The sequence below is a fragment of the Gadus morhua genome, chromosome 2, assembly GCF_902167405.1.
Source record: "Gadus morhua chromosome 2, gadMor3.0, whole genome shotgun sequence".
NCBI classification, from domain to species: domain Eukaryota; kingdom Metazoa; phylum Chordata; class Actinopteri; order Gadiformes; family Gadidae; genus Gadus; species Gadus morhua.
In genome coordinates this window covers 19,643,997-19,665,338 of record NC_044049.1, presented here as the reverse complement: position 1 = coordinate 19,665,338, position 21,342 = coordinate 19,643,997, and the positions used below count along the sequence as shown (strand labels likewise).

The 21,342-nt window shown below is 47.7% G+C and overlaps 1 protein-coding gene across 2 annotated transcripts in view; it reads left to right on the top strand.

The window, feature by feature from the left end:
- sgsm3 (small G protein signaling modulator 3) overlaps positions 1–21,342 on the top strand; it is a 38,694-nt gene that overhangs the window by 15,415 nt on the left and 1,937 nt on the right. For both annotated transcript variants that reach the window (XM_030338043.1, XM_030338053.1), the window contains exons 3-18: positions 1,031–1,116; positions 2,828–2,888; positions 4,410–4,657; positions 4,964–5,071; positions 5,299–5,442; positions 7,059–7,254; positions 10,208–10,353; positions 11,035–11,262; positions 13,292–13,474; positions 13,882–14,037; positions 14,199–14,253; positions 14,989–15,038; positions 15,320–15,472; positions 15,563–15,633; positions 16,224–16,272; positions 16,517–16,602. In XM_030338043.1, the coding sequence (XP_030193903.1) occupies positions 1,031–1,116; positions 2,828–2,888; positions 4,410–4,657; positions 4,964–5,071; positions 5,299–5,442; positions 7,059–7,254; positions 10,208–10,353; positions 11,035–11,262; positions 13,292–13,474; positions 13,882–14,037; positions 14,199–14,253; positions 14,989–15,038; positions 15,320–15,472; positions 15,563–15,633; positions 16,224–16,272; positions 16,517–16,602 (2,020 nt within the window). The remainder of the gene's footprint in view (positions 1–1,030; positions 1,117–2,827; positions 2,889–4,409; positions 4,658–4,963; positions 5,072–5,298; positions 5,443–7,058; positions 7,255–10,207; positions 10,354–11,034; positions 11,263–13,291; positions 13,475–13,881; positions 14,038–14,198; positions 14,254–14,988; positions 15,039–15,319; positions 15,473–15,562; positions 15,634–16,223; positions 16,273–16,516; positions 16,603–21,342) is intronic.

Genomic DNA, 21,342 nt, shown 5'->3' with positions numbered 1-21,342 from the left:
CTACACGATGTCTGTGTCAAGAAAATATGTGATTGCTGTACGGTGTTTGCAGATGCATTGATTAAAAAGTAGCCTACAACTTATTACCGCTGCATCAGCTGTTCTTTCCCAAATAATTTACCAAGAATGTGCGGCTAGGTAGATGAGAGAAGCAAAGTGTATGCGCGAGGTGCACAAGCAATCCGTATGCATCGCATGCGCATGTATGCTTGCGCCCTTAAAATAGCATCTGAACAACGCGCCACTGACTTTAAACCAGGTATTTCCTGGTCAGTAGCGCAATGGTATTCAGAGACGGCAAAATACCGTTTGCGCCAGAACACGCCTCCTCCTTCCGCCGAACCGCCCCTTGGGGCGCAAGATCATTCCCTAATTTACTGGTGAGTGGCGCAGGTGGCAAAAGAGCGCTCTGCGCCAGTTGTAAACTAGCAACGACACATGCGCCAGTGACTAAGTCACTTGCGCCGGATGCAAGATAGGGCCCATAGTGCCATGCGTTAGTTCATTTTCTGTCGTGGAAACACTAATCATAGTACACAATTATAAACAAATGATAATAACCTTGTTTATATAATTAGTTCTCAATTTATAATTAATTAGTATATGTTCCCCTTGGATATAGAGATGCCTCTCTCACTGGAAGGTGTTAAGATAGTAGGATATCCACTGTAGCCACAAAGTCCGATACTGAGGCCAATCCACTGACTTCTATGTAGATTCCTTAAGCTGTCTTGCAGCCTTGCAGACGTGTCCACTTCAGCAGTAGTGTATTGCACTCTCCACGATGGTCCCTCCCCCTCAACCTTTGTTTCCCTTATTTTAACCCCACAATGCAAACGTTTTCCCTTTTAAGAATCATGTTCACCAGTTGTCTCACTGAATGTATTCTTGATAACTTTTCTGCCTGTACTGTTCCATGATCATGCTCTAAATTTAAATAAAGATGCTGGCCGAATTGTCCTAAAAATTGGTTAGTCGTCATCATGTAGCATGTCTTACATCATGTTTACATGTTTACCTCCTGATCCAGGCAGTTACACCCCGGCCCCGGGGGGCCCCTTCTCGGCCCTCACGCCCAGCATGTGGCCCCAGGACATTCTGGCCAGGTACCACCAGGTAAGCAGCTGTTTTATTCATGAACCCAGAGGCTGCTGGGCGAATCAGGTCAATTAACATAACGTCAGGAAACTGGAATATGGGCGTGGAGCTTTGATGTGCATCAGAGTACAAATATATTTGAGGATAGGTTATTTATGATGCAGGGAGTATAGAAAGGAATTCTATCGACTGACAGCAAGCCAACAGCCTTAGAAGAAACTGCTTATGGTTTTCATTCCAAGTATGTTATACACTGGTTCTAAAGGGGTGTCGTGTATTCAGGGTTTTTGAACGACAGAGCGCTACAGTGTGTTCATACTGAAGAAGCCCAGACAGCAGTCAGCGTTCTGCGGTCAGATTGACGTCCTCCAGTGGTATTGGCTGTGCACACGGCTGCTGTCCCAGCCAGCAAAGGGCTTCCAGTGAGGGCCAATCGTTCAATACAGTGAATTGTCTTTGAATGGTATCTGATCATCAATAAATGAAATGACGGACTGATGGTGATACCCACTTTAATATTGCATTAGGAAGTTATGCACTTCATGATAAGAATGTGAGGTTTGAGACGTCCGAGGAAAACTAGTTGCAGTCCATACTTTAAAGGTGTATTTGATCTAATGGACTGACCCTCAGTCGGACCAGCTATGACGCTACTCTGAATGCTGAATGGACTTTATTTATAGAGCACTTTTCTAACCAGTGGCCACTCAAAGCGCTTTACAATACTGCCTCATATTCACCCATTCATGAACACATTCACACACTGACGGCAGAGTTGACCACGCAGGGGGTCAGCCAGCTCGTCGGGAGCAGTCAGGGTGAGGCGTCTTCCTTTGGGATACCTCGACACTCAGCTAGGAGGAGCCCGGGTTCGAACTAGCGACCTTAAGATTCCAAGTCAACCCGACCCCTACTCGGCATTCTGAAGCGTATATTAGGTGTCAAATTCCACAGGATTTTGCCCTGATGTGGTGGCCAGCAGAGACGTAAACTTGATACCTCCACAAAGTCCTCTGCCTCAAAACGATGTTTGTATTAAAGTAATCCTGAGGTGTGACGGAGGCCGGTCAGGGGAACCGGACGGTGAGTCACTGGGTGGAGTTTAGCAACAGGATGGGATATCTCAGGCCGGCTTTGTCTACAATCAGCGGTGAGGTTCCCCACTGATAGGTGGTGCCTGAAAGAGGATTAACACAGAAAAATCATGAATGACCCCTACCTGCTCCTGGTATATTATACGTAGACTTTATAACTCTAGAGGAACAGTGTGTCAGTCATTCTCTGCTCAAGATGAAAAGATTGTATAACAATCTATGCAGAATAATTTTATTTCCATAGATGTGTAAATGGTAGTGTACGGACAATACATGTGGTATATCCTACATTTGTTGTGACTATAATATTATTTCATAATGATGGATAATTTAATAGTATTAATGGCTCAATGATGGGCCATTAAAACATACAGTAATGTATAATTGAAAAAGCAACGACATGGAGATCTGCTGCTCTCCCTGAGATACAATGAAATGTAATTTTATTATTCATTAATCCCAGAGAGACGATGCAGTGTCACTCACAGCATAACATTTAGAGATGTCATCCCGTCTGATGAGAGGCCTGTCTCCCAAGCCATGAGTCCACACCAGGCCTCTCTCCCCAGTTAGTGTTTATCTGCACCAACCTGTCTCACTGTTATCTCCACCAACCTGTCTCACTGTCTCCACAGAAGGACTCGTCAGAGGGAGCAGAACGCTATGATGAGTTTGGATTCAAGATTGAGAAACGAGGTAATGTACACACTCACACACGCCTGCAGACACACACTCACACACACTCTCTCACTCTCTCGCAGGCACGCACGCGCATGCAGCGACGCGTGCATGCAAACACTATGGAGTTAGAATCATGCCAAAACCCCGCACACACGCAAAACGTGTATTGCTCACGCATAACGATTCACACGCACACAAAACGTGTTTTACTCACGCACAATGATTCACACACACGCTCAGTGTGGTTTGCAAATACAAAACATCATTCACAAACTAATGCATTTTGCTTCAGAAACAAATACAGTATGTTTTACACAAAGTACAAAAAAAAAAGCCTTCAAGTACACAAAACAATTCTACAAGTACGGAACACGAAAGCTGCGGGTGGATCGGAATGCATTTGCGCACGGATCGGAATGCATTTGCGCACGGATCAGCAAGGAGGAAAATTAGTGCCAAAAGTCACGTAACAAATAAATGTCATGTTTGATGCCGGCCAACCGTGTGTGGACTCTATGGAAAGCCAAGAAGGCCACTAACTGGCCCTAGAATGGCGCGGTAAAAGTGCTAAACCGTACGGAAACCGTACGGAATCCGTCACGTGACTTTTGGCACTAATTTTCCGCCTTGCTGATCCGTGCGCAAATGCATTCCGATCCGTGCGCAAATGCATTCCGATCCACCCGCAGCTTTCGTGTTCCGTACTTGTAGAATTGTTATGTGTATTTTAAGGCTTTTTTTTTTGTACTTTGTGTAAAACATACTGTATTTGTTTCTGAAGCAAAATGCATTAGTTTGTGAATGATGTTTTGTATTTGCAAACCACACTGAGCGTGTGTGTGAATCATTGTGCGTGAGTAAAACACGTTTTGTGTGCGTGTGAATCGTTATGCGTGAGCAAAACACGTTTTGCGTGTGTGCGGGGTTTTGGCATGATTCTAACTCCATAAAACACGCGCACGCACACGTCAATAAGTCGCCCTTAAAGAGCAAATTGTTATTCAGAACTTCTAGAGGCAAAGTAATACAACATTTACATAAAGGCTGATCTGGAGGGAGAGTCACGGAATGTCAATTTTCTACACGCAGCCTGAAACCCACTCTGACACACTGTGTAAAGTCTATTTTATGAGTGTAGTTTAGCATAATTGGGTGTATGGCTATTTGCAGTTTGTTTGAATCAGCTGAAAGTTTCACTGACTTTTCCAATTCTCATGTTGTTCCCTCGACTTTAACACGGAACCGCAGGCACCGCTGAGCTCCAGTGTCTTTCATTAACCTACTGCTCAGTCTCTACTGTACACCATAGTTATAATGGAATCACCAAATACCTCTCAGTCTCACAGCCTTACTCCTACCCCACTGTACAAATTCACCAAATACCCCTCAGTCACAGCCTGACCACTACCCCACCGTACATATTCACCAAACACCTCACTCTACTATTGACATGTTGATTCCAATACCACAGACCTGAAGTGATCTATAACCGTAACCCAAAATGAAAACCAGTCCAACCCCCCTCCCCTCCCCCAGAGGGCTCGCAGCAGCCAGGCAGTGAGTGCCCCCTCCAGATTGGGGACCCCCAGCAGCGTTCGGGTGGAGACGGGTCCCCCCACAGCGAGGACCCCCAGCAGCGGCTGCGCTGGCAGGCCCACCTGGAGTTCACCCACAACCACGCGGTGGGTGACCTCACCTGGGACGTCATCGCCCCCGACCTGCCCCGCTCCGACCGCCTCCGCTCCCTGGTGCTGGGGGGCATCCCACACAGCATGAGGCCGCAGGTAGACCACGCTCCCACACACCTGACAGCATGAGCCGCCAGGTAGACCCTCACTCCCACACCTGTCAGCATGAGGCCGCAGGTAGACTCTCACACACACACCTCACAGCATGGGGCCCCAGGTAGACCCCGCCTCACACACCTGTAGTCATTAAAGGCCTCACAGCATGAAGCCCCAGGTGGACCCCGCCCTCACACATCTGTAGTGATTAAACAAACTCGATCAGGAATAGCAGTTTGACCCAGTCCCCTTCCGTGACTCACTAACAACCCAAAGCGCTCTCTGCCTGTCTGTCTGGCTGTCCAGCTGTGGATGCGTTTCTCTGGGGCCCTCCAGAAGAAGAGGACCTCAGAGATCTCCTACAAAGAGATTGTCAAGAACGGCTCCAACGAAGACTCCAGCACGTCCAAACAGGTACCACGCTATGTAGCGCGATGTAGCGCTATGTAGCTGCTAACTTTAGCAAACAGGTTGACATTCAACCTGTCTTTATTTGTAATACAGACGTGTTCCTCCAAAGAGTCATTAGGGTGCAGGTAGGGGCTGGATGTCTCTCATATGGGAACGCTCCTGCTGCGGACACTGGGAAAGTGTCTGCAGTAGATTGACCCACCGATTGACCTCCGACCCCGTGCCCCCAGATAGAGAAGGACCTGCTGAGGACCATGCCCTCCAACGCCTGCTTCACGGCCCTGGGCAGCGTGGGGGTCCCCCGGCTCCGGAGGGTGCTGAGGGGGCTGGCCTGGCTCTACCCCGACGTGGGCTACTGCCAGGGCACTGGCATGGTGAGGGCCTGCACACACGCACGCACCTACACAGACCTACGTACACACACAACCACTTCGAACCTGCACATGCACACCTACGCACATGCACACACCTACTCACACAACTACGCAAACACACACCACTATGTACGCATACACATACACAAACTCAAACACACCCCTATGTACACTAACCGGCTTGGGGAGTGAACCGCCTCGTTCCAAATAGCACACAAACCGGAGTTTACTAAAGCCAAAACGGCACTTTTAATCAATCATAAAGTATCTTACTACTAAACAGAACAAAAAACCGAACCGAACAATAGACAGCCTTGGAGGTATCCAAAGTCTTGTTCCTCCGGGTGGAATCAAGTAACCCACGGAGGCTGTATCTCCACACACGCGACCCAGGAGAGCCCTGAAAGCCTTGGAGCTATTCATGCCCTGCTCTCCACCGCCCCTCAGGTGCTCTGCATTACGTTGATTGGCATTGGCACCAATGCCCTCCCTGGCGCCATCTGGTGCTAATGGTGGTAGACCCCCTCTAACAACTGCCCCCTGCTTCCAGGGTCGCTGTGCAACTTGTGGTCCACGCGCACGCGCGTATCTACACACACACACGCGCGCGCGCGTATCTACACGCGCGCGCGCGCGTATCTACACGCGCACGCGCGCGTATCTACACGCACACGCGCGCGCGTATCTACACACACACACGCGCGCGCGTATCTACACACACACGCGCGCGTATCTACACACACACGCGCGCGCGTATCTACACACACACACGCGTATCTACACACACACACACGCGCGTATCTACACACACACACAAGCGCGTATCTACACACACACGGGCGTATCTACGCATATCTACACACACAAACACGTTGTTTGATAAATAATAGTTAATTATTCATTTTGTAATAAGGAACTTTAAAGCGATGTCTTAAATCTGGTCTAAATTTTCTTCAACATATTTGCATCAATGTCAACATGCTACATTTATGACGAAATTTCCGACGATGTGGGTATGCGTCCTTGTTACAAAGCACACACTGTCACAACAGCTCACCTATCGATCGGGGCCTCATTAAACACGGGGAAATGCTGCACTGCGCCACTCTGTCAAAAAAAAAGGGAGGATCCCCTTGCTTAAAGGTGCTTGGCAGTGAGTCTGGCTGCTAGGAACACAACACATTATTTACACAATGTCTTGTTTTTTTAAATAATGTATGATGACTATATGCTCTGTAAGGTGACCTTGGGTGTCTTGAAAGGCGCCTCTAAATTAAATGTATTATTATTATTATTTATTATTATTAACATGAAGACAACGTGAAGACAACGTGAAGACAACGTGAAGACAACGTGAAAACAACATGAACACGACATAAACACAGGTTGAACGCCTGCCACAGCGGGGGCTGACAGGCAAACAAACCTCTCCGCTCCGGCTGATAGAGAGGGTTAATTCAGTACTCTACAGTCAGAGAGTGAGTGGCCCCCAGTGGAAGGGAACCTCTAACCCGGGCTGTTTTAATGGCTTGCTCCTCCAGTGGAGCAGCACAGGGCCAATCACAGTCCTAACCTCCATCGTACTCTGAGCCTTAATTAACCCTACCCACCCCCAGGTGGTGTCGTGCCTGCTGCTGTTCCTGGAGGAGGAGGACGTGCTGTGGATGATGTGCGCTCTGATTGAGGACCTCCTCCCGCCCTCCTACTTCTCCTCCACCCTGCTCGGGGTTCAGACGGACCAGAGGGTCCTCAGGCAGCTGATCGTCCAGTACCTCCCCGCGCTTGACCGCCTTCTGCAGGAGCACGACATTGGTAAGGCCTGGTCCTGGTTAGGGGTTTCCTAGAGGTCCTGGTCCCTGTTAGGGGTCTCCTAGAAGTTCTAGTTCTGGTCCTGGTAATGCTGCCTGTGTGTATCTAACCCTAACCCCTCGTGTCCTGTCACTAGAAGGTCTGTGGCCTGACCGGCCCTGTCTCTCTTTCTCAGAGCTGTCTCAGGGGTTGACACTAAAGGTTGCCCGTTTGCCCAGGGCAACTAAAAGTAATATTTGGGCAAGTTGGGTGGATTTCTGGTTGCCCGAACGGGCAAGTGGATTTTGGGTGGATGTTAATATAAAGGCTATTTATTCAAGTGTTTTTAAAAACTGCAGAACAACCTTTTGTTCCGTAAAATCACACAAAATAGATGTATTTGCAATTGATCAGCACGCTGTCTTCTCCTCTCTCGGACAGCGAGTTAGTAGACTCGCATCGCTTCAGCGTGAATATAGCCCCGCCTTGTGTCACTCACTCGCAGTGCGGTCTCTGGCAGTGATTCAACGGTGTTGGCTAAAGGTTAGCCGACACAGCTAGCATCTCAAGTGCAGCGCCTCCGCGACCGGTTTAAGTAGAGAAGGAAAATGGAGTAGTGATGGAGGAGTGTGTTTTGGAAGTGCTTTGGATTAAGACAAATTACCAAGGAAAATCATATGCAAGAACACGGTTTTGGGTTTCATAAATGGGTGCATGGGTGCATAAGTGCAGCAATAGCCATCTTTTTCACAAAATTGGACCTTCAAAAACTATATATTATATGAAAGCTGAGCCTCCACTTAGTCCGGCAGTCCAAACCATATCATGCTGTGACTAAATCTCGCAAATAACAATTAAAAGGTTGGGTGTGGGATTTGCGAAACGCCAGCAGATTTTGAAAATGCACAACTCAAATGGTCCTACCCCCTCTCCTTCAACTCTGACTCCACTCATTCCAAGTACCTGAACGCGCAATCATGCACGAGCGCGAGCACAGATGCGCGAGAGCGAGCCAGGCTAGCGTAGGTTTTCGTTAAACAACATGGCGAATGGAATTGTCTTCTACTGCTAGGTCCAAATGTGGATTAACTAGTTCCAGTAGCTACCGCAGGATAACAACAAACAGGAGCTTGCTCTGGGTCACGAGCTCTGGGTCACGAGTACTGCACGAAGGGGTCGCACGCAGGGGAGGGGGAGTGCAGTACGACCGTTTGATTGACGTACTTACTGTCCAATGCAACTCGGTGGCTGTGGAAATCATTGGCTGGAGTTTTTCGAGCCCTGCCCGTTCCACAGATGATTGACTTATTTAATTTTCCTGTCAGTACTTCTAACTCAGTAGCTGTAAGGGGGTTATGATAAGGATTTCAAGTAATTTTGCAAAAATGGCCAAAAAAGCGAATTCCATACCCAACCTTTAAGAAGTAACGTCCCCTTTTCTTTTAACAACCAAAAAATAAGTTTTACCCTTGTGATTTGTGTCCACAAAGTTGATTCTGATTGCATAAACCACCATAAACAGATAATCCAGTGTCTGGGCCAAATTTTGCAACTATACATGGTGTTTACATCAGGTTTCTTAGGAAAAAAAATTGCCTTCATTCAGAGCACGTGTTCTTCAGTGCAATCTAGTGACCATGTGTATTTGCGAGTGTTTGGCTTGGTGTCATTCGATATAATAATATAACTTTAAATAGAGGTGTCAAGTGTCAAATTTTTACGATATCTACATTTATTTGTGTCTCATAGTAAGACAGCGCTACCAACTGATAACGACCAACTGATAATTATTTCAGGTGGAAATGTTATCTTATGCTGTGTTCCATGGCTTTATTTACTTTAACCAAGTATTCTCCACATTAAATATTTCACTTGCACAACAATCTTTCTTTTGGCACCAAGATGACATTATCGCCCTTGCAGTTGTGGAGATATAGCCTACTCTATTTACTTTGGGTATGTTCTTTTCTGAAAACAACGTTTCCCCTGATATCAAAAATGGTATAGAATATCGATATTTTTCCAGGTATAGTATCGAAGTTAGAAAATCCAGTATCATGACTGACGACACTATAAACGTGATTGTGATTTTTCAGTTAGAACTACAAGAACGTGAATGTTAAAAAAATATATATCTTTGCTACTACCGTGGATATTTAGTTATGTACATTTGCATAAAATCATGCAGGTCTAAACATAACTGGGCGATTGCTTTAATAGGTTGCAACGGTGGACTGAAATCACTTCATGGCACGATGTGACAATTCGATAAATAAGTAAACAAAGAGAAGTTTGTTATTTTGTGTGTGGAAGCTAACATTAAAGCTATACTGTACGATGTGAGAGAGCTAGCATGATTTGAAATTAGCTTCTCTTCGGAGTTCCTCCCCCACCCTTCAGGACTCCCTGCCCCAACCCCTCGATACAGAGCCGTGCACGAGCGCTGCTGCTGCTTACGGCTTACTTCAACGGCAACCATTGCGTCACCCAAGTTATATTTTGCTGTCAGGATGTAAAAAACAATTTCAACAACATATTAAAAAGTGCATATTACTGGATCCCGTACAATATGCCTTTAAGCTTCAGTCTGAGCTAGGATGAATTTTCTGAGCCCCCCCAAAACCAGGCCGGGTGCCTGGCAAAAAGAGGCTCGTTCACGATTCTGGTTTTAATTTGGGCAAGTGGACATCCCATTCTGGCAAGTTGAACATGACCTGTACAGTACTTGCCCAATGGGCAAGTGCTTTTGAAACCTAAGTGTCAACCCCTGTGTCTGTGGTCTGTCTCTCTCTCAGAGCTGTCTGTGGTCTGACCCTGTCTCTCTCTCAGAGCCGCCTGTGGTCTCTCTCTCTGAGCCGTCTGTGGTCTCTCTCTCTCAGAGCTTTCTGTGGTCTGTCTCTCTCTCTCAGAGCTGTCTGTGGTCTGAGCCTGTCTGTCTCTCAGAGCTGTCGGTGGTCTGACCCTGTCTCTCTCTCAGAGCTGTCCCTGATCACGCTGCACTGGTTCCTGACGTCGTTCGCCAGCGTGGTGGATATCCGGCTGCTGCTGAGGATATGGGACCTGCTCTTCTACCAGGGCTCCCTGGTCCTCTTCCAGGTCACGCTGGGCATGCTCAAGATCAAGGTAGGGAGGGGTCTTCACCCACTGTGGGTCCCAGAGTGTCTGTCGTTGGGAGTGTTCTGTGGCCATCTTCAGTGTAAAAAGGAGGCACCTTGAGATAATTTTATGGAAAGTGCTTTACAAATAAAATGTATTGCTATGATTATTATTATTATTAAATAAACTATAAGTGCCATCCTGCACTATTTGAGATACTTGATTAGAATGAGATTGACTAAAGCAAATTTAGAGAATATGTCTGTTAAACTGCCTTCTGCGTTAAATGTTCCTACATCCCTATCTTTAGATTCATTATTTAGAATTAAAGATATTTACTCCCTGTATTTTAACAATAAAGCTGCAATTGTATTAATACTAGCATTATTGCCAAAGTCATATTTAAGATTTTACTTAAATATGAAATATATATAAAAAAAAAACTATTTTGGGCAAACGCATAGGATTTTGTTATTTATACTGAAACAGTAAGTTGGACCACATGTAGCCAATATCCAGATATACCCCATGAGGCTATATCTATATCATAGCCCAATTTGGCCAAAATAGGACTTGGGCAATTATGCTATGAGGCTAACGATTAGTGGTGATACAGTCGGCGTAACATCAGCATAAACGCATACCTTAACCCGCCCATATTAACCCTGCCCCCTTTTAACCCCACCCTTTAACCCCGCCCCCCACCAGGAGGAGGAGTTGGTGGCCTCGGAGAACTCGGCCTCCATCTTCAACACGCTGTCGGACCTGCCCTCCCAGCTGCGTGACGGGCCGGCGGTGCTGGGCGAGGCCATGAGGCTGACGGGGTCGCTGGCCCAGGCCACACTGGACGCCCACCGCCACAAGCACCTGGCCTACATCCTCAACGAGCAGGCCCAGCTCAGCAATGGGGCCGTCAACACCGCCAACCTCAACAAGGTCCGTACTGATAGCGTGAACGAGACGGTATCATCAACATCGATATAGTTTAATTTTCGTTGAAAATACAGCATATTATATCCTTTTAACGGCAGTTTCGAACCGCGACTGCCGCCTGCTATTTCATACCTCTGCTTTTCTTTCTCTCGCTCTGCCTCCGGCTCGCACACACACGGCCCTTCCACTCGCGTCACTTTTTTCAATCCCAACATGGAGTCCGCCGGCAAACGCGGCGCAGAGGAGCATGTATGTAAGCAGAAGACAAATGGCTCCATATTTTGGAAATGTTTTGGGTACAAGGTGTCTGACGGATGACAGAATCAGTTTTTTTGTAGAGAGGGCACCAAATCTGTCACAACTAAAGGGTTGCGTAGCCTACGACCAACCTCTTCCATCACTTGCAGCAGCACAATGTGCTCAAAAATGCGTGCATCGACATTAATTATTTTTTATTCAGATAAAGGCAGTAGGCTACAGCAATTGTCCTAAAATGATTCAGGACTCCCGGACACCCGCTGGAGTGTCCGGCGGGTGTCCGCTCCGGCGGGTGTCGCTCCATGTGACGATTCAATTCTGTGCTTCAGATTGATGAGGAAGTGGAAGAACCAGAGACGTCGGAGAACCTGACCGTCGGAGAACCCGACGGTCGGGAGATATATTAATGATATTAGTGCTGTAAGTTAAACGCGTTATTGACGGCGTTAACGCAAACCAATTTTAACGGCGTTAATTTTTTTATCACACAATTTAATTTATTTCTTTGCCTCTTAACAAAGAAGCAGTAGCCTGACTGCTATGTTCAAGGCAGTATGTTTGTATGTTCATCGTTTAATTGCACTATAGGCTTTTTTTTTGTATCGTCCTGTTTTTATCAGTATATGCCAATGTTGTTATCAATAAAAAAACATTTGCACAAGGCAAGCCGATGCACTTCTCCATGTTGATAAGAGCATTAAAATGAGAAAAATTAATGGGACAAAGAAATCAAGGGATATTTAGCATAGAAAAAAAATTGCGATTAATCGTGAGTTAACTATGTCATTAATGCGATTAAATATTTTAATCGCTTGACAGCACTATTATTAATATATAATAAGATTCATAATATTCCGGAGGCGCACACAGCTTTTGGACGTGATATTATATTTTATATTGTAATGTTCTCAAATACGAGGCAGAGGCAGTGTCTAGTCCACGGTTTATTCAACCATCAAACTGTATTCAATTCAGAACGGTTGGGATAGTTACGGTAAATCCAAACGGTAGGTAGGTAGGCTATAGTAATAACGGTAGCTCCACGGTAACTCCCCTCTCCCCCCAATCAGCAAGGCAGCTTAACGAGCACAGCGACGCAGGCAGGCTGGAAATTAGAGCACAGCGGCGCCACCGATCTAGAACGACGAGTTGGAGCGCGGCAACGGCAACCATGTTATTGTGTTAACAAATATCGATCTTTAACTTATATCGATATTCTGCTTGAAGATATCGAGATATGACTTTTGGTCCATGTTGCCCCGCCCTACTGGGTAGTCCCGCCCTTCCCTCAGGCAAATTGAGTTTGCCTTGCATAAGGGTCTGGAGAACAGCAATACATTTCTTTCTGCTTCCGATACTTTTTTGCTGGAGCCAATCACCGAGCTGGCTTATCCCCTTGGCGAGCTATTGGCTGGTTTAAGACCCCTTAACCAAAGTGGGTGCACCTGAATCGTAGTCTGTCACAGTGCCCTCTAGTGTACAGTTGAACACAAATCAACGGATTGAATTGTGTGATGTGCGATTAGACAGAAGAGATGGAGCTGAAGGTCGATCATGTCATAGTTTAACAGGCGCTATCTTAACATGGAGCCCTCCCAGGCTGAAGGCGGGACACTTTCCTCATGGCGTTGTGTCGCAGCCTAGTGTCGCTGGGATGGGGGAGGGTGCCATGGCCCCAAACAGAACACATCAGGAGGTATAAGATGTTATGTTATAGGTCATCGCTGACCACGGAGCCGTCCTCTGATCCTCTGAGCGTCGTGTACGTCCTCAGGCGGTGCGGCGGCAGTCCCTCCGCAGGAAATCGACGCTGAGCTCGCTGCTGTGGGGCGAGGACGAGGCGGACGCACTGAAGGCCAAGAACATCAAGCAGACGGAGCTGGTGGCCGCGCTGAGGGAGGCTATCAGCAGCAGCGCCGACCACTTCCACTGCCTGGACCCCCACCAGACCAACACCGTGAGGAGGGGGGAGTGGGGGGACCTGGACCCCCACCAGACCATCACCATGAGGAGGGGTGGAGGGGGAGGGGTTGCCTGGACCCCCACTGCTCCAACACTGTTAGATGGGGAGGGGGGAGGGGCTGATGGGTGGGGGTTTATGGGGCAGGGGGGAGGGGCTGATTGGGCAGGGGGGAGGGGGTTGATGGGGAAGGGGGAGGGGCTGATGGGGCATCAGCAGGAATGACCTGATAGAATTTAAATATATGAACCCCCTTTGACATACTAACAATATTATATCTAATGTCTTGAGATATTTACATCAAGACCAGCGGTTGTTGATCGCAGAGGCAATCGCATGGTAGACGAAAAAGATAGCGTTCCTTCTTTCTTTCTTTCTTTTTCTCTTATGTTTAATATGTACAGGACCTGACCCCTGACTACTCCATGGAGAGCCACCAGCGGGACCACGAGAACTTTCTTGTGGTGTCCCGTAACCGACGGCGACGGGCCAAGGCACTGCTGGACTTCGAGCGCCATGACGACGATGAGCTTGGCTTTAGGAAGAATGACATCATCACTGTGAGTGACCACACACACATATGCTGATAAACAGCCCACGTTCAGACACAGATACTCTCTCTCATCCCACAGGCTAACTCACACCTAATCAGACACACACACTCTAACCTCATACACCCACACAGCAATAGTGAAATGGTGGTGTTCCTCTCCTCTCCCAGATCATGTCCCAGAAGGACGAGCACTGCTGGGTTGGCGAGCTGAACGGCCTGAGAGGTGGGTGGGTGGGTCTGTCTGTCTGTCTCTCTGTCTGTCTGAGCAACACATCAGCATACATAAATTACAACTGGTACAAAGCTCTGCAGCCCGTATCATTTCTAAAATCCCCTCCATCAGTCACATAACACCTGTCCTGCAGCAACTTCATTGGCTCCCCATCAATATCGCAAAATTTACAAGATCCTGCTTCTCACTTTCAAGGCCATCAACAATCTTGCCCCTCAGTATCTTACTGAGCTTCTCCATATCAAGACACCCACCCGTTCTCTCAGATCGTCTTCCTCCATCCAGCTCACCCTCTCTCCAGCTCGCCTGGTTACCATGGGGTCAAGAGCATTCAGTCGCTCAGCCCCCCACCTCTGGAACTCTCTGCCTCATGACATCCAACACTCCAGTTCCATTATCACCTTCAAATCTCACCTGAAAACGTATCTATTCACCTAAGCCTACTCCATTTAAGTCAGTTGCATTCTTGGGACTAGAATGAACACAGTTTTTTTCTATTGTACACTGTTATATTATGTTGTTGTTGTTTTTTTGTTTGTTGTTTGCTACTATGGATGTTTGATTTTGTAAGGTGACCTTGAGTGTCAAGAAAGTCGCCCATAAATAAATGCATTATTATTATTATTAGCAGTGGCACAGTGAGAGTGAGTAGGAGAGTGGGGGCAAACAGTGTTTCATTTGTCCTCTTTCTGTCTCTGTCTCTGACTCTCTGTCTCGCTAACCCAGGTTGGTTCCCAGCTAAGTTTGTGGAGATCCTGGATGAGAGAAGCAAAGAGGTGAGGCGTGTTGAATAATGCAGAGTTAAGACCACGTACGGCCACTTAACATCTCTGGAGGAATAGAACATGAAGAGATATTAAATCACTTTGATTATATATATATATTATACCAAATGCACTCATGTCCTGTTGTTGTTGTTGTAATGACGGCCTCGGCCCTCCCCATGTCTGTGGTGGTGTTTGTTGATTTTGTAATGACCCCCCCCAGTACTCACTGGTGGGGGACAACTCTGTGACCGAGGTTGTTGTTGTTGTAATGACCCCCCCCCTCCCATCAGTACTCCCTGGCGGGGGACGACGCGGTGACGGCGGCGGTGACGGACCTGGCCCGCGGGACCCTCTGCCCCGCCCTGAAGAACATCTTCCAGCACGGCCTGAAGAAGCCCTCCATCCTAGGGGGGCCCTGCCACCCCTGGCTCTTCATTGAGGAGGTGTGTGTGTGTTGTGGGTGTGTGTGTGTGTGTGGTGTAAAATAAAGAGTATGATCTTTGATGTTTCCGTGTGTGTGTGTGTGGTTCCAGGCAGCCAGCAGAGAGGTGGAGAGAGACTTTAACTCAGTCTACTCCAGACTGGTGCTGTGTAAGACCTACAGGTACGCTCACACCTCTCTACCCTGATCTGCTCAAACCTCTCCATTCTGCTGGGGGTCTTGAGGTCATAAGCCCTCCTTCGTGACATCATGTGCGGCAGCTCTCATTGGTCCCTGATACTAGAGGGGTTACACTGTGGTGGTGGTGGTGCTCTGGTCAACATGTTGCTCTGGTAGAGGGGTTACAGTGGTGGTGCTCTGGTCTGGTCAACATGTTGCTCTGGTAGAGGGGTTACACTGGTGGTGCTCTTGTCAACATGTTGCTCTGGTAGAGGGGTTACACTGGTGGTGCTCTGGTCAACATGTTGCTCTGGTAGAGGGGTTACACTGGTGGTGCTCTGGTCAACATGTTGCTCTGGTAGAGGGGTTACAATGTGGTGGTGCTGTGGTCAACATGTTGCTCTGGTAGAGGGGTTACACTGTGGTAATGGTGCTCTGGTCAACATGTTGCTCTGGTAGAGCGTTTACACTGGGGTGGTGGTGCTCTGGTCAACATGTTGCTCTGGTAGAGGGGTTACCCTGTGGTGGTGCTCTGGAAGGAATACACTGTGGTGGTGGTGCTATGGTCAACATCTTGCTCTGTCCTCCTCCAGGCTGGATGAAGACGGGAAGGTCCTCACACCGGAGGAGCTGCTCTACAGAGTGAGTGATCTACACATGATGCTCTACTAGATGATACTCTACTTGATGATGGTCGGGCGGGGGAGAGAGTGGGCCTCATTCAAAACGATATTTGCAATTAGTGGGGTTTGTACTGAAATAAAAGGCTTGAAAGGCTTCATAAAGCAAACCATATCACAGCTAAGGGCTGAGTGAATGATCTACAGAGACATACACATAAAGGTGTCCCTTCCTGTGTGTGAGCGCCCTCTGTCTGCCCCTCCAGGCAGTGCAGTCGGTCAACATGAGCCATGACGTCGCTCATACCCAGATGGACGTCAAGTTCAGGTCCCTCATCTGCGTGGGCCTTAAGTAAGTCCTGGTCCTGGAGCACGCACACGCACGCATGCACGAACGCACACGCGCACACACACGAATGCACACCGACCCACACACACGAATGCACACGCACCCAAACACACACAAACGTAAATGCAAGGATACATGCAGTGTTGGGGTAGTTACTCAAAAAAAGTAAGTACTGAATTAGTAACTTCACTACTTATTACTTTACTTTCCCGTTTCTTAATTTACTGTATAGATAGATAGATATAGATATATACTTTATTAATCCCGGGGGAAATTCAAGTATCCAGTAGCAGCCGAAAACACACATAAAAACAGTGCAGATGGATGTGCAAAAATACAGATATAAATAAATAAATAAATAAAATGTCCATTGTTGTTATCTATTGTCCTCCCTGCCTTTACTGGGAGCTGTTGTACAGTCTGATGGCCAGGGGGACGAAAGAGTTTTTTAGTCTATTAGTGGAGCTGGACTGGGACAGCAGTCGGCCACTGAAAACACTCCTCTGCCTGGTGAAGGTGTCATGCAGAGGGTGGTGGGTGTTGTCCAGGATGGACAGCAGTTTGTCAAGGCAGTTTCTCTCTGCCACTGTCACCAGAGAGTCCAGCTCTGTTCCCACTACTGAGCCAGCACTCCTCACCAGTCTGTCCATTCGACCAGCGTCTCTCCTCCTGCTGCTTCCTCCCCAGCAAACCACAGCATAAAAGAGCACGCTGGCCACCACAGACTGGTAAAACATCTGCAGTAGTTTTTTGCAGATGTTGAAAGACCCCAGCCTTCTTAGGAAGTACAGACGGCTCTGCCCTTTCCTGTATAAAGCTTCCATATTTGCTGTCCAGTCCAGCTTGTCGTCCAGCTGCAGTCCCAGATATTTATAGGTCCTGACCACCTCCACATCGACCCCCTCGATGGACACGGGTAGGAGATGTGGTTTCTTCCTTCTGAAGTCCACCACCATCTCCTTGGTCTTGGAGGAGTTCAGCTGCAGATGGTTGGACCTGCACCACCTCACAAAGTCCTCAACCAGGCTCCTGTACTCCCCCTCCCTTCCATCCTTGATACAGCCAACTATCGCAGTGTCGTCTGAGTATTTCTGCACATGGCAGAGCCCAGAGTTATGCTGGAAGTCGGATGTATACAAGGTGAAGAGGACGGGAGAGAGCACGGTGCCTTGTGGTGCTCCGGTGCTGCTGACCACAGTGTCTGACGTGCAGCCCTTCAGTCTAACGTATTGTTGTCTCTCTGTGAGGTAGTCCGTAATCCATGTAACCAGGAGTGGGTCCACTCTCATCTCTGTCAGCTTGTCTCTCAGCAGGAGGGGCCGGGTGGTGTTGAAGGCGCTGGAGAAATCAAAAAACGCGATCCTCACAGCGCCGCTCTCCCTGTCCAGATGAGAGTGGGCCCTATGGAGCAGATAGAGGATGGCATCCTCCACGCCCACCTTCTCCTGGTATCCAAACTGCAGTGGATCTAGTGCGTGGTGGACCTGGGGTCTAAGGACATGGAGCAACAGCCGTTCAAATGTCTTCATAATATGTGATGTCAGTGCTACTGGTCTGAAGTCACCCGGCTCCCTGGGGTGTTTTTTCTTAGGAACCGGGATGAGACATGAAGTCTTCCAGAGCATTGGGACCCTCCCCAGCTGCAGGCTCAGATTGAAGACATGCTGGAGTGGCTCCCCCAGTTCAGCAGAACAGGCTTTAAGCATCCTTGGACACACTCTGTCCGGGCCTGCTGCTTTCCTTGGATGAAGCCTCCTCAGCTCTCTGCTCACCTGATCCTTGGTGATGGTGGTGGGGAGGGGGGTTGAACTGTCAATGGGTGTGGAGGGTGGGGGTGGTCTGCAGTCTGAGGTGGTGGAATTGGGGGAGGTGATGGACATGGTGTGGGTGTGAAGTGGACCATCGCTGGTTGTGGGAGCTGGAGTGTCAAACCTGTTAAAAAACAGGTTTAGCTGGTTTGCTCTTCCAGCATCCCCCTCTCCTGTGATGCTGCCCTTCTTCTTGCAGCCTGTCATGGTTTTCATGCCATCCCAGACCTCCCTCATGTTGTTATGCTGCAGCTTCTGTTCTACCTTCCTTCTGTATTCCTCCTTCGCCTCTCTCAGTTGGACCTTGAGTTCCACCTGTATGCGCTTCAGCTCGTCTGTCACCTTCCTTGAATGCCCTCTTCTTCCTGTTCAGGATGTCCTTGACATTACTGGTGATCCCGGGCTTGTTGTTGGGGAAGCAGCGTACTCTTTTGATAGGGACCACAACGTCCTTACAGAAGTTCAGGTAGTCAGTAGTGCAGTGTGTGACCCCCTCTATGTCCTCACCATGTGCTCCCTGCAGCACGCTCCAGTCAGTACATTCAAAGCAGTCCCTCAGAGCCTCTGCTGCTTCAGGAGACCATTTCCTGAAGGAGCGTTTGGTCGTAGACTGTCTCTGGATCTGTGCTTTGTACTGTGGCAAGAGCAGGACCAGGTTATGGTCAGACTTTCCCAGTGGGGGCAGAGGAGTGGCAGTGTAAGCTTCCCTCACGTTGGCATACAGGAGGTCTAATGTCCTGTTCTTCCTGGTGGGGCAGCTTACAAACTGGTGAAAATCTGGCAATGTGGAGTCCAGTATCACATGGTTGAAATCCCCGGAGACAGCGATGAATGCGTCTGGGTGTTGTGTTTGCAGTCTCGCGATTGTTGAATGTATGACGTCACACGCGGTCTCTGCGTGCGCCCGCGGAGGGATGTAAACAACAACAGCGATGGTGCGGGAGAACTCTCTTGGTATGTAGTACGGTCTGAGACCTACCGCAAGCAGCTCGATGTCTCGGTCGCACACGATTTCCTTCACCGTAACATGCCCCTGGTTGCACCATCTGTTGTTGATAAACAGCGCGAGTCCCCCTCCTTTGCTTTTGCCGCTGCGTCCACAGTCTCGGTCCGCTCTCACTGTGGTGAATCCAGGTAGATCCACATTAGCGTCCGGGATGTTCTGGGTTAGCCAGGTTTCAGAGAGGCAAAGTAAGCTGCACTCCCTGAACGTCTTGTCCGTCCTTACAAGGGCAGCCAGCTCGTCCGTCTTGTTGGTCAAACAGTTCACATTCCCCATCACTATCGACGGAACCGAGGGCTTGTACTTCCACCGCTTAGCCGCTAGCCTAGCCTTCACCTTCGCTCCGGCTCTGCAGCCTCGGCGCCTCCTCAGCTCCGCAGGTATGGGGTGGAAAAAGCCGTTACGTCCCATTGTTTGGAGCGAAAGCAGTTTCTCCCTTGAATAAACAGTCAGTGTATCCATATAATATCTATAGATCTACACATATAAATAGTTGATAAAGTTAAAAGTTTATAAAAACACACTTAAATTACTAAAAACAACGCAACACGCACGGAGCTACTGGATAAGCGTCCTACTCGCGTCGGCGCCATGGCAACGACGCAATATATATATAATAATAATAATAATACATTTAATTTAGAGGCGCCTTTCAAGAAACCCAAGGTCACCTTACAGAGCATATAGTCATCATTCAAAACTATGTAAAACAGACTAGGAATAAAAGGAAAACAGAGGTTAAACATGAAGAATAATATTAATTAATAACACTCAAAGACGCCTAAAGTGAAGGGGGGACCTCACTAACCACCACCAATATGTAGCACCCACTTGGGTGATGCACGGCAGCCAATCGGTGCCAGAACGCTCACTACACACCAGCTTGAGGTGGAGAGTTAGGGATGAGGTGGAGAGTGAGGGAAAAGAACATTTAACACTATCGATCACATTTAAACAATATCGACCACATGTAAACACTATCGACCACATTTAAACACTATGGACCACATGTAAACCCTATCGACCACATGTAAACACTATCGCCCACATTTAAACACTATCACCCACATTTAAACACTATGGACCACACGTAAACCCTATCGACCACATTTAAACACTATCGCCCACATTTAAACACTATGGACCACATTTAAACACTATGGACCACATTTAAACCCTATCGACCACATGTAAACCCTATCGACCATATATAAACACTATCGACCACATTTAAACATGTAAACCCTATCGACCACATTTAAACCCTATCGACCACATTTAAACACTATCGACCACAATTAAACACTATCGCCCACATTTAAACACTATCGCCCACATTTAAACACTATGGACCACATGTAAACCCTATCGACCACATGTAAACACTATCGCCCACATTTAAACACTATCACCCACATTTAAACACTATGGACCACACGTAAACCCTATCGACCACATTTAAACACTATCGCCCACATTTAAACACTATGGACCACATTTAAACACACATATATATATATGCATGGACAAACATCATAGCCCTATCATCACTTAGTGTTTATTGTATAAATATACAAAATAGCATATAAAACCATATGAAAGAACAATATCCCTGTCTGCACAAAGAAATAAATTAGGCTATGGTGAGGTCAATCAGTGGCAAATCACAAGTTTCAACACGCAGGCTTTGTGAAACATGAGAACAAAAATTGTGGTCAATGAAAAATGTTATCCCTTTATCCCGTACAATTAAAACAGAAATGCACTTAAGTGGCGTGACACATGCTGTTACTTTATGTGGTCCAAAGGCTGAATTAACCTGATCTATTTCGCAAGCTATGACATCGTAAGTGTGTCTTCCTCTCACCCTCTTGCAGGCAAGAGCAGCCTTCTCAAGTTTTAAAGCTATGCTGTCTATTCAGTGCACCGTCA